Below are 12,893 nucleotides of genomic sequence, written 5' to 3' on the forward strand. Positions count from 1 at the left end.
CAGTCACCTTTCCAGAGCACACATCACTGAACCGTGGTGCAAAAAGTAGTTCAGATAAAGATTGAGAACTACTCAAGCATGATTGCCTCAATCTATTTATACCACAAATTGTGTGTTATTTGAAACAAGCTTTCTTTTCTCAAAATGTATACATTACAGGTACAGTATGCATGTGTTTCATAAACACATGTAAATACACTGCCTTGCTGTATGATTTAGTTGGGGATTGGTCCTGCTTTGAGCAGGGGGTTTGACTAAATGACCTCCTGAGGTCCCTTCCAACCCTGATATTCTATGATTCTATATTTGTATATGCTTGCAGCTCAATATGGACCGGGCTTGAAAAACTGAGCAGCCACCATCTAACTAGAGACCTAAACCTATCTAGCCAAAGGCAGATACAAAAGATGAGAGGAAGGGATGACACCTGCAAGGTCGAGGGGCAGTCCCATGGTGAGAAAGCTGGGTAAGAAGCCTTGCCTCAGCTGCCTACAATGGAGTTGGGTTCCTCTAGGGCAGGAGTTTTTCCCTGATTAGTCATAACAGCCTATGGGTATTAGATATCTGTTAAATCTGAAGCTCACTCTTATGGCTGCTGGAAAGCCGGAGCTCTCTGACCCCTGTCCCCACATTCCAGAGCCTCCTGGTTGATGGGTATGTCCACTGCTTTCCTTATACTCAGGTCCCTGGCTGCAGTGAAAGGTGGGGGAGGTCTCTGCTCTCCAGCCAGACACTTGCTTCTTAGGAGGAGTTTTTCTGTAGCTCTGCCCCTTCCCCTGACTGGTTTTTGGGGGGTCCCTCTCTCTCCTGGATGTCTTTAGGATCTGCTGCTGACCTTCCTGTAGCTTTAGGGTGAAATTGACAAAGCTTTGTCAATTTTGTCCCTGTCCACAGGGTTCTGAATGGCACCAGAGTGAAAATGACCAGAGACTTAGCAGTTTCACTCTGCAGATCTGGTTTGGCAAAAGTAGGTGCAGGAGCAGTGGCACTAGAGTTGTCTGTTAGAAGACTCTGGAAATGCATCAGTTCACATTTGGAATATTTTCTTCACAACCATAAGGGTTAGAAACTGCATGCCAGATCCTTGGTCCAGGTTAAGTTCCATTTGCATCACTGGGATGGTACAAAAGGAATTTATAGGTGATCTAAAGAAGTAGCTGAGGATTCCTCTGCCAAAAGGGAATCTCTTGTTGAAAGAAAGAAACTGCAAAAATGGATTGCTTGGCATCTCCTTGCCCCTATTAGCTCGGGAAGTTTTCCTACTTGACACAGGTGAATGGGTTTTTGAAACAGTGAATATGGACACTTTTCATTCCTATAATTAGCAAGCTGCAAATTGCTTTTCCCCCCTACACAGGTGACATTCCCCCTGGTGCAGAGGCCAGCACAAGACCTACTCTGTGCATCACTTACATTCCACTTATGCCTACAAAATAGGGCTCAATGTGGGGCATAAGTGGTGCATTGTCCTTGCAGTGCCTCTTCCCCCCAATAGAGGAGTGAATTTCACTTACATGCAAAAAACTTTGTCCAAGCAATGCATAGGTATTTGCCATCAGATACAATACAAAAGAAAAGAAATAATGATTCCTGCCGATTCTTGTTAGTTTGAATTTTATGCAGCCATGAGAACAAACTAAGTAAAATAACTTAAAAGAAGAACAGGTTATTGTAAATGGAAGATAAATAAAGGTATGAGAAATTCTCTTTTGTTCCTTCCCATCAAACATTTAAAGTGATTATAGGTTTCTCCAACAATGTGCTAAAAGTTTTAAAAAATTGTGGGAAAACTAAAGCTTATCTTTACCCCTGAGAGGTTGAATGGAAAAATCAGCATCCAGCTCAGATATATATTATTAAAGATGATAAATATCAGCAGGGCAGGAGCATGACAAAATGAAAATGTACTTCACAGTCAGCTAGGACTGACACAAAGCCAGATTGACCAAACAGTCAAGCATACCCAGACACAGGGCCAAATCCTAAAATAGTGTAAATTGCTGAAGTTCAGTGAGTCAGTGGAGCTCAGCCCAACGACATCAGGTGATTGGGAAACTACAACCTCTATCATCTCTTTCAAATTTCCCAACTCTATAGCTGCAAATTTGCAGTGCATTCTGGGTGCAAAGCCCAAAAGCTAAGATATTTTAGATATGTCGACACTGTCCCTGTAGGTGTAATTTGTAGCATGGGTAGACATACTGCACTAGCTCTGACTGAGCTAGCATGATATAAATAGTTTAGCTGCAGTGTCACGATAAACAGGTAGGCTAGCTGCCCTAGCATGATCCCATCTGAAATCATAGGCACGTACTCAGGGCGGCTAGCCAGTCTTGCCGCTGGCACTTCTATTTTTAGCATGCTACCTCAATCAGAGCTAGTGCAGGTATGTCTACACATGCTGGAAATTATACCTACAGCTCAAGTATAGACTTACCCTTTGAATCATATATATATATTCTATTGATCAAGATTTCTAAAAAACAGAGATATATGCAGGAACAAGAGAGCTGGGCAGAGAACAAGAGGGCTCAGTTTAAAAGGCAACAATCAGGACTTCAGAACCTTTTATGAAAAGTGCACATACTCCAAATTATGCACCCAGCTCTTCTCACAAAGTGTTCACCTCCAAGACTTACAGAATTTGTGTTTTCTGTATGCACAATGTTCAGTTTGCATGCACTTACTAAATCAAAACCACTTTTTCTGCAAAGCTTCTAGTCCCCAATTAAAGCAATTTACATGCCAGGTTTCAACTTCAGCCATCTTTTTCGTATCCCTGCTCCATAGCCCCTTCCTCCCCAAAAAGCATTAGGGTTTTTTTTAAAAAAATAAAGTGATTTCTTTCATAAAAAACATAAGAATGGCCATACTTGGTCAGTCCAAGCTGAAAACTCCCAGTCTTATTAATCTCTCCTCATATGGAACCTGTTCCATACTCCTGATAATTTTTGTTTCCCTTTTCTGAACCTTTTCCAATTCCAATATACCTTTTTTGAGATGGGACACCCCAACTAACTCAAAAAGAAAGGGCCCAAACTTTCCAGAAGCATTCACTTTTGGACAGAGACTGAAGAGGGGAAGCTAGCTGAAAAGGTGAATTTTTCAGAAAATTATGGATGTGTGCAAACAGGAGTTTACAATGGACATCTTAATTACAAGCATAGCTGTAGTATGCACTATATTAGCACATCAGAACTTCCTTTAGTAAGGGAGCTCCCATGCAGATTAGTGAGGTTTATGGCTTGCCAGATGCAGGAATGGGGTCAATGCTAGTGACGTCACAGTGCTCACACATTTCTCAAGGCTTGGCTACATAAGTTCCATTGTTGCCACTGATGATGCTTCTATTATCTTGTCCTGGATGTTACTACAAAGAAGGAGGCTTTACTGAAGTGTGAATTAGATAGATCCTCTTGTAGGTGTAATTCATTGCCCCATGTTCTTGATTTTTTTTAAAATCCACACAAAATGATATTCTTAAATCCAGCAGGTCTGCTTGTTTACACTAATATAAATTAAGCCAAATTGGCTGGTAATGGAACAGAAAACATTAATTTATTCTTTTCAAAGGAGCACTCAAACAAATCTTTTCTAGTATGCTGAACAGAGGTTTCTCTACAGAGACAAATACAGCAAATAAGGTTGGAGAGCTACAATAATTCACTCTTAATAAGACCTGTAGTCAACACTGAGTCTAAATCTCACACTTACGCCTTCAAGATGGTGTTCAGTTTTAAGATAAGAAAACCATTATAAGATGGCAAGATAGTTTTCTCATTGGTTACAGTACTGGAGAAATACAGAAAGGTGCAACTGTTTAACCTTTCAACACCACAGGATAAGAGTAATCTTCTGTGTGTATAGGTATTATTGTAATACAGCTCTGTATCACCAGCAAAACACCTCAGAGTTCTGTGATCTCTGAGCTAATAGAAGTAGGTTGGTTATGGTTATACATAATACTTCAAAGATCAAAAATTCTCTTGTGGAGGTCAAATCATTTTAAACAAACAATTAAAAGTCAATATTTTTTCACTCTAGGCAAGGATATCTTAAGGGATATACAGTATGTTCAATATTTCTGTGCCCCATTTGACATTGACAAGACACACAAAGAGACTATTTTCCCTTTCAATTACCTTTTGAGAGTAGAAAGACATGCCAGTGCAAAACACTGCCATACCTGAACAAATGTGGCTTAGGAAAGTGTTTCCTATTCAAGAAAAAATATGCTAGGTGATTACTTCATCAACAATATATATTTTTTCCTGGCTGGAAATATTGGGAATAGCCTCACAACTATGACACATTAGAAACAAGAATATACCATTTAGGGTAAGAATGTGGGGGAGGACCTCTAGATTGTTTAACTACAGACTTTAGATAATGCATTAAAAAGTTCACAACGTTAAAAAAGAATAATTCCATACAGAGGGTGTAAAACCAGAAAGAGGTCTGGTCTTTCTGGATATGTGTTATGTTACTTATAGAACTGAATTACATGGGGGAAAAAAATCAAGCTTCTCCACTCATTTGTATCTTAGTTTAAATCAGACAAGGGGCTATCTACTCTCTCTCCCTCTTCCTTAAGAGGTTATTATACATAAAAAGACAGAACAGTGTTGCAACCATGAAACATTTTAACCTAGTTCTAGCTTCTTCCTTCCCACTAACTAAGTCACACATATACATAGATGTGGGCTATACTCAGAACGCCCTTCATTCCGGTCTAGTAAGCAGAAATACTGTGGAACTGATACGCAAACATCCAACCTAATTACTGTTACCTAGAAGATCTGGAATCTAACTTTTTGGGGTGGGGGAGGAAGGAGGGTCTTCAATTTCCTTCCCCCTTCTCCCTGGCTAAGGGAGCATTTCTTTCTCTAAGGCAATGACAAAAGAATTTTCTTAGCCAGTTCGAGTAAGAGAAAGATTATCTATCTTGGCACCCCATTACTGCATCTTTATGTACTTAACCTCACAACACACCCCTAGGAGGTAGGGCAGCAGTATCTTCCCTGTTTTACAAATGGGGAACTAAAACACAGAGTGTATGCAACTTGCCCAACGTTACATGGGAAGCCTGTGCTGGAGCACAGAGAATTGCACCACAGTCTCCCAAGCCCCAGGCTAGGGCCCTAATCATGGGACCATCCTTCCTCTCTCTTTCATTAGGTTATGCCATGTTTACTGCATACATGGCATATACATGTGGCCATTCCACATTTCTGTGCATGAACATCACAGTCAGTCAGTACTGGGAAAGACAGCTGCTTATTTATAAAGCTACCGCAGCTAGCAAATGAAGTAGGAAGAGAGCCTAAGACATAAGCCCTTGTATCAGAAGTCTGGTATAAGGCAGAACCTGTTCACACAATCTGGCAAGAACAGGGCTGATATTGCAGAAATACACATTCCTAAAAAGTGCTAAGCACAAACTACTTACGCAAACACATCCCGATATCAAGTGGTACCAGAACATTCCCCAAGGAAAAGAGAAACACACTGACCCCACCTAAAAGATAAGGTCAGAATAACAGTACACAATAAAAATGTTTTAATCAAACCAACATGTACAAGGTAATAAGTAGCCATGTCAGGGGGCAGTAACTATGTCAAAGGGTCAGTACTAACTTGTTTGTATCAGGGTATAAAGATGTATCTCAGAGGGAGTATCTTTGTCCAGCAGAGGAGGGAATGGAGAGCTTAAGACAGCAACCAGTGGGTGGACAAAAATGTTTAAACTAAACTAATCATCCCTCTTGCCTTCTTTGTTCTTATGTTGGAATAAACACAGTGACAGAATTTCCATCTGGAGCAGTGGGAAGAATGCGATCCCTTCCAAGTACAGGCCAGTTTGATGAACCACTGCCCCAAGAGGTCAGCAAAGAATATTATTATTTTTTCTTTGGAAATACTGTTGCATTAATTTGGATCAGTGGTTCTCAACCGGGGGTACTCAGAGGCCTTCCTGGGGGGTACATCAACTCATCTAGATATTTGCCTAGTTTTACAACAGGCTGCATAAAAATATACACTGAAATGTAAGTACAATATTTATATTCCAATTGATTTATTTTATAATCATATGGTAAAAATGAGAAAGTAAGCAATTTTTCAGTGATAGTGTGAGGTCACATTTTTGTGTTTTTATGTCTGATTTTGTAAGTTTTTAAGTGAGGAAACTTGGGGGTACACAAGACAAATGAGGCTCTTGAAAGGGGCACAGTAGTCTGGAAAGGTTGAGAGCCACTGATTTAGACAGAATAAATGGGCAAAAGGTTTTAGCATAACCCAATCACTGTGCAACATTAAACAGTGGTAACCAAGGTTTGGTAAACAGAGATCTCAGCCTCTTTGGTATCATGGTGCAAACATTCTAAAAATCCTTTTAACCCTTTATTCAAGATAAAGAAAAAAAGAAAAACCAGGTAAAACATTTGAAATGTAAAGCATTAAGTACAGCTTTCATTTTAACAACATCCCTTGTTTCTTTTCCATTTAGCTGGAGAGAGTTCTAGGAGCAAAAATCCCTTTGTTTGACAGTGTCTTAGATGGTAATTACTTCTCTTTTATCCAAAAGGATGGTTATGAGTTTACATGAGCTGGAGCTGTTGTTCAACTCCAATCCCATTTCATCTCAGGTGGTGTTTTGGATTGATCTGGAGCTGATAGAGATGGCAATATCATCTGACTCCCTCTCTCTGACCCAGTTTAGTCAAGACATCTCAGGATCTGGATTATAAAGAAACAGTGGGGGTGCAAGTCATGATGGTAAAGCTTGCTCCAGTAGCTTCTGCTGTTCTTCCTTTCTTGTCCTCCCAAAGTCTCTTCTTTAAGAGCCCACAAAGGGAGTGATGCATAGAATAGTCCATCCCCTCATTATTTTGTCCACCAATTTGGCCTAATATCCAGCACATCAATTTTGGTTCATTGGTTTCTGATTCCACATCTTCTATTTTTACCAAGCATGATTTCAACATAGTCCTTGAATTATAGCAATGTGGCCTTTTTTTCCCCAAGACTAATTTAGTCTCTCTGGTTCTCTTGCACCCATTTATAACATTCATTACTGAAAGCAACTTGACCCACTTTTCATCAACATCTGTTATTATAGGTTGTTGTAACATCTTATGAACGTTCATATACCTTTTTACAATTAGGGTAAATTTGTAGGCCCAGTTATGACACCACTAAAGGTACGTCTACACTGCATGCTTCTTTCAATGGCATGTAGAGTACATATGTACCTAGCACCCCTAGCACGGGTAAAATAAGTAGAGTAAAGACACAAGCACATACCCTAGATGGCGCTATACTCTCCTAAGCTATGCCTCCCCGTCTACATGCTATCTTTATCAATGTAGTGTTCTGCTGCTGGAGTCTCACCCTGCCTCAGGAAGAGGCTCCAACAGTGGGGAAAGGCTCCGGCGGGGGGGAGGCAGTAGCGAAAGGCTTTGACAGCTCTCTGATGCCAGAGCCTTCCCCACCACAGGAAAAGACTCCAGCAGCAGGGACGCAATGGGGAAAGACTCTGTCAGTTCCCCACTGCTGGAGTCTTTCCTCGCATCAGGGAAAGACTCTGACAGCAGGGAAAGGATTCCCCGCTGCCTCTTCCCTGCCAGAGCCTTTCTTCACCACGGTGAAAGGCTCAGGCAGCAGGGAGCTGCTGAAATCTTTCCCCACTGCCTCCCAGCTGCCAGAGTGTTTGACGTGTAACTACATGCTGCAGTGTGGACGTGGACTGCTTTGCACTGCGCCATGTAACCACATGTACACTACACGCCGCTTACACTGGGGTGGTGACTGCCCACTGACCAGATTTCATGGTGGTCTGAGGGCTCTGTATTTCGCTGATGAGGCTGCTGCAAGTTGGCTTGGCAAGCTCCACATTCTATAAGAAGTGTAAGATGTAGCCTACTTTAAATGATGATTGCTTTGGAATGAAAAACAACAAATATTTTAATTTTCTTCTTAAAGTACATGACATTTTTCACAAAAAGTTAAAACTATATCAGTCTTTCACCAAAAATATCATTTTAAAATGTTTTGACAAAAAAAATGTTTTGTTTCAAAAATTTCAACCCACTCTAGCGTTGATGTTTGAACTGGACTTATTGGTACTCTGCTGATTCATCAAATTAGATTAATTCATGGAGGATAGGTCCACCAATGGATATTAGACAAGATGGTCAGGGACAAACCCCATGCTCTGGGTGTCCCTAAACCTCTGACTGCCAGAAGCTGGGACTGGACGACGGGATGTATCATTCAATAATTGCCCTGTTCTGTCGATTACCTCTGAAGCATCTCGCACTGGCCACCGTTAGAAGACAGGATACTGGGCTACCCAGACCATTGGTCATACCCAATATGGCTATTCTGACAGTATCTACATGTCCCACTGAGATGTACATGTGAGTCTGGTGAATGTTTGCCCTGATGGTACAGACCATTGCCCTGAGTAGCACCGGTATGAAAACTATTTTTTTCCTGAAAAAAAAAAAAAATCACTGAAAATGACTTTAATTTTCACCATTTTTTCCAGGTTTTCACTGAAAAAAAAAAAACAAACCCAAAAGCGTAAAAAATCCAGCTTTTTTAAATAAAATTTCAAAAGTTTTCAACAAAAACTGCATTTTGTGGGAAAATTTCCATTTCATTGGAAAGTGCATTTTCCATCAAAAACAATTTAAAAAAAAACATTGAGGGAAAATTTTTGACCTGCTCTGTCCCCGAGTTCCACTTTGTTGATATTGAAGCAGTAATCCCAGGGAGACCATTTTCTTTGTTCTGAATGTGCGCATGTGTCAGAATCCCAAACATACAGTCAGGACCAAGGGTCAGAGTAGGGGCAAACCTGAGATGGGGAGTAGCAGAGGAGTTCGTAGTTAGGTTCCAGGCCAGGGTCGACACCAAGGGTGAGCGTCCGAATCAGAAGGTGAAGTCCAAATCAAGCCAAGGTCGAAGCCAAGAGTTCAGGAGTTGAGCAAGGAATGGCTGTGGCAGCTACTGGAAATCCACACCACTGCCTGGACGATTCCTGGAACACCCCTTAAGTTTACATAGAGCGGAGAGCCAATCAGGAGTCATAGGACTTCTGCCTGTAGACCCCTTGAGGTGGGACCTCCCGTAGTCTGTGTCAATAGTGGGTCATGGGCAGTGGAGCGCAAGCGGATTACAGCTGCTGCTAGGTGACAGCACAGAGATACCAGCTGCCTGGCAGCTGTGCAAATCTGGGTTCTAGACCTGCAGGGCATTACAACACGTGTGGCTTTCCAGACTTCTATCACCCAACAACAACTACAAGAGCAACTGTGAAATATTCAGTAGCCTCACTGATGGCAGAACATGGTGCTTGGAAAGCTGCTAAGTAGGTGTCAAAAAGAAAGGGAAAATATGCAGAAGGGTAATCTATTTCAGAAACTATTCAGTTCAGTCTTTGCTTCAGAACACTGTGAGGGTTGGCTGGCTCACAGGAAAGATAAAAAGATTTTGAAATTTCTAGGTCATAGGTTTGAATTTTTCCCAACATAGAAGTAACCAAAAAAGTGTATTATCTGATGACTGTTAGCTGTACGGGTCATGCATTGGTGGTGAGCCTGCTTCTTAAGGGCTTCTGTGAGATGGTGTAAACTTTTCAGAAGCTTTTCAGAACCTATATCACAGAACTCACTGACATGCTTGATTGGCAGCAGCCTCAGCAAAGAAGTCAACAACTAAATAGAAATGGAAAAAAAACCTGCTCTGTCATCTATATAGGTGGGCCTTCCTCCAGAACTAGCTGAAAGTAAAGTGGCAAGACAGTGCGTGGGAGCCTGAATGGCTCCTGTCATTAACCAACCTGTTTGCTTGAATGGATGAAGGACTTTAGCTTCCAGTAGTGTTGATCTGGCACCTTTCACAAACAATACAGTCTATGGATATAGAGATATACATTTTAGTAAGTGTGAAATGCCCATTCTTGCCTAAATCTTCCCCAGATTAAATTGTACCTTTGAACTTGACTACAGCTATTTTTGTAATCATGAGATCAGCTGAAGTCTGGACAAAGGGAGAGTGTCTATAAAACTTCTAATGAAAGCTGTCAGCATGAGTTGATACTAGACAATACAGACAACGCACAGCCCTGAAAGCAAGAATTACTCAGAAACTCCATGATGCTCCGTAGAACACTTGCCTCTAAGCAGAAACAAAATAACCTCAAAATTAAATAACTAGAGGCAGAAGAGAACAGCATATGAATTCCTGCTCCACTGACCTGACTTACACTGCTTGAATTCATGGCTGACATTAGCAGGGTACTGTTATGAGAGAGAATTCCTTTGAAGCCCCTCACTACAAATGGGCACTGCAGTAAAATGATCTGGTGAAAAGTAACAGAAAAACAGAGCCACGGATGGGAAGATAAGAAGAAAAGGGGAACAAGTAAAGTAACCATAGAGGAAAGAGGCAATAAAAAAGTTCTTAAAGCTTTGTTCTTCTAAAACTTTAGATGTAATATTACTAAGAAAAAATGGAAAAGAACATAAAATTAATATACTGTAATGATAACTATTTATTTGTACTGAAGTATAAGCTGAGAGGCAGCATAGTCCAGTGGGAAGGGCACCGAATTAGGAATCAGCAGACCTGGGTTGCATTCCTGGTTCTGACACTGACTCATATGGGCTTGTGCAAGTCACTTCACCTGTCTACCCCATCTGGCCTGCTCAATGTGTTTGTACAGTGCCAACACAATAGAACCCAAGTCTCACTCAGGGTCTATGGGTGCTACCGTAATAATGATAATCAAAGTGTATCTATTGCAAAATTTCCTACAGCTCAGTCACACACACACACACACGAAAAAAGCCCAATACCAAAACCATCATCTTTACCTTTTCTGTCTGCCAGGACACATTAACCAGATGATCTCATGTTGCAGGAGGATGCCTAAAACTTTATCCTGAGAAGTCACAACTAATTCAGAAACCATGATAATATGACAGTAAATTAAATTCTCCCTCCAAAGTGCTTTGCACTTTTCTATGCTTTTCTTCTGTTGCCCAATTACCTGAAGTTTTCTTCTGCATCCCACATATCTCTCTTTCCTACCCTCAATTATGTTGCCACTTGCAAACATTCCTAACTCACTATTTTGTCCCTCTGCGTTCACTCACAAATACATTGCCCACCATCAGTCCTCCATCTGGTGTGGCATGAAAGAGAAATAGATTAGTAGATGCCAGGTCTCAATAGGGGAAAAGAAAGGATCTATGCATTCCCCTAATCACTAATGATAAGGCCTCAGATGATTTATGTTGTACCACCGCCGACTAGAGAGAAGTTACTAAGGGCTTGTCTACACTGGCACTTTACAGCGCCGCAACTTTCTCGCTCAGGGGTGTGAAAAAGGAGGTGGGTTTTTTAGAGTGCTGGGAGAGCTCTCTCCCAGCGCTCTGCCACGATGACATAAGCCATGTTAAAGCACCGCTGCCGCAGTGCTTTAACATTGCCAGTGTAGACTAGCCCTAAGACTTGGAAGGAGCTGGAGCACATCATTGTCTCCCAGTAACCACGAAAAGTGGGTGCGAACATGTATAAATGGTGGCACAATATGCTTCATCAAGGTCCTCTGATTTCTTCTGTGTCAGACTTGCATTCTTTGATAAGGTGAGAATTCCATAGCATCTTAAAATGCATTGGAAAATATTCAGATAGTATAGTTTACGCAATCTATAGTGTTATTCATTTCATTCAAGAAAACTCTTTTATGTGAATTTTTCGGGGCACTTCAGTTGCTGCAGAGCTCTGTACCAACAGAACTGCAGGATCAAGGCTCTCCTGCAGAACTTGGGTTCAGTGTGCTGCAGAACGTACAGGGCTCTGTAAATAAGTTACAGAACCATGCTATTTGTTCTTACCTACTGTAGATGCTTCATCACTATGTTTAGAACTCTATAGTGAGCCCTGCTGCATACCCATGGCGTTGACTGAGAGGGCCTAAGATAGCTCCTTTCCTGTGGGGTCTACAGCATCACCAGACCTTGTGTGGAATGTGGTGGGGAGAACAGCTGCTGATGGGCTATTACTTCCCCTCTCACACAGCTGAGCAAGGAAGTACAGTTTACCTGATGTGGAGAGGAAAGTAAACTGTGCCCAGAAAGGGCATGTGCAGCTCGCTAACCCATGGAGAAGCAGTGACTGAACTGTGGATCCGTGACAATTCAATCCCTGCTTTGCATATGTGCAATGCATTTGCATGCTGCTCCTTCCTTGCACTGGACAGTAAAGTGATAATCCATCCCTTTATGATTTTCTCAGCTACTATTTCTGGTATTACAGTAAATCTCACTGGATTATAATACTTCCCAGGATCAACATTAGCACATTTTTAAAAGACAGGTAGAAGACACGGGAAAGCTTCCAGTTTAATGATGAATTATATATTTTTGTTAGCAGCTCCATCGCTTGGATCTTCCGAAATGCTTGGATGCCTGCCATCTACTCTTTGTGATTTATTGCAAACTAATTTCTCTACTTATTCCAAACCCCCATTTGTTGACAATTCAATCTCCAACAACAGCAGACCTACCTTATTGTAAGTAGTGAAGCCTGAGGTAGGGATTTCACCATAATCTTCGGTGGGGAAGACTAATACAAATAATTATTTATTTTCTCTATAATTTCATAATCTTCTTTGATTGCTCTTACACACTTCTGGGTAATAGTATGCAAAGGAGCAAATATTCTAATGGAATTTTTGGGGGGTTCCTGATATATGAGTGATATCTGGACCCAAGCAGCCACTGAATCCAAGTATCAGCCTCTCAGCAACAAACCTCTTCCACTAGATTCCCTCCTCCATCATGCACCTAGTTCATACACCCCGCATACCTAGGGCTGCG

At 41.3% G+C, this 12,893-nt stretch overlaps 1 protein-coding gene across 6 annotated transcripts in view; it reads right to left on the bottom strand.

Annotated features, from left to right (window-relative positions):
- The window catches only part of DHRSX (dehydrogenase/reductase X-linked), a 226,647-nt gene that overhangs the window by 84,246 nt on the left and 129,508 nt on the right, over nucleotides 1-12,893 (bottom strand). For 3 of the 6 annotated variants that reach the window (XM_037899650.2, XM_043537754.1, XM_037899668.2), the window contains one exon: nucleotides 5,450-5,518. The exons of the other annotated variants lie outside the window; for them this stretch is intronic. In XM_037899650.2, coding sequence (XP_037755578.1) covers nucleotides 5,450-5,518 — 69 coding nt within the window. The remainder of the gene's footprint in view (nucleotides 1-5,449; nucleotides 5,519-12,893) is intronic. 6 annotated transcript variants of the gene reach the window in all.

Source organism: Chelonia mydas, chromosome 1, assembly GCF_015237465.2.
Source record: "Chelonia mydas isolate rCheMyd1 chromosome 1, rCheMyd1.pri.v2, whole genome shotgun sequence".
Taxonomy (NCBI): Eukaryota; Metazoa; Chordata; order Testudines; family Cheloniidae; genus Chelonia; species Chelonia mydas.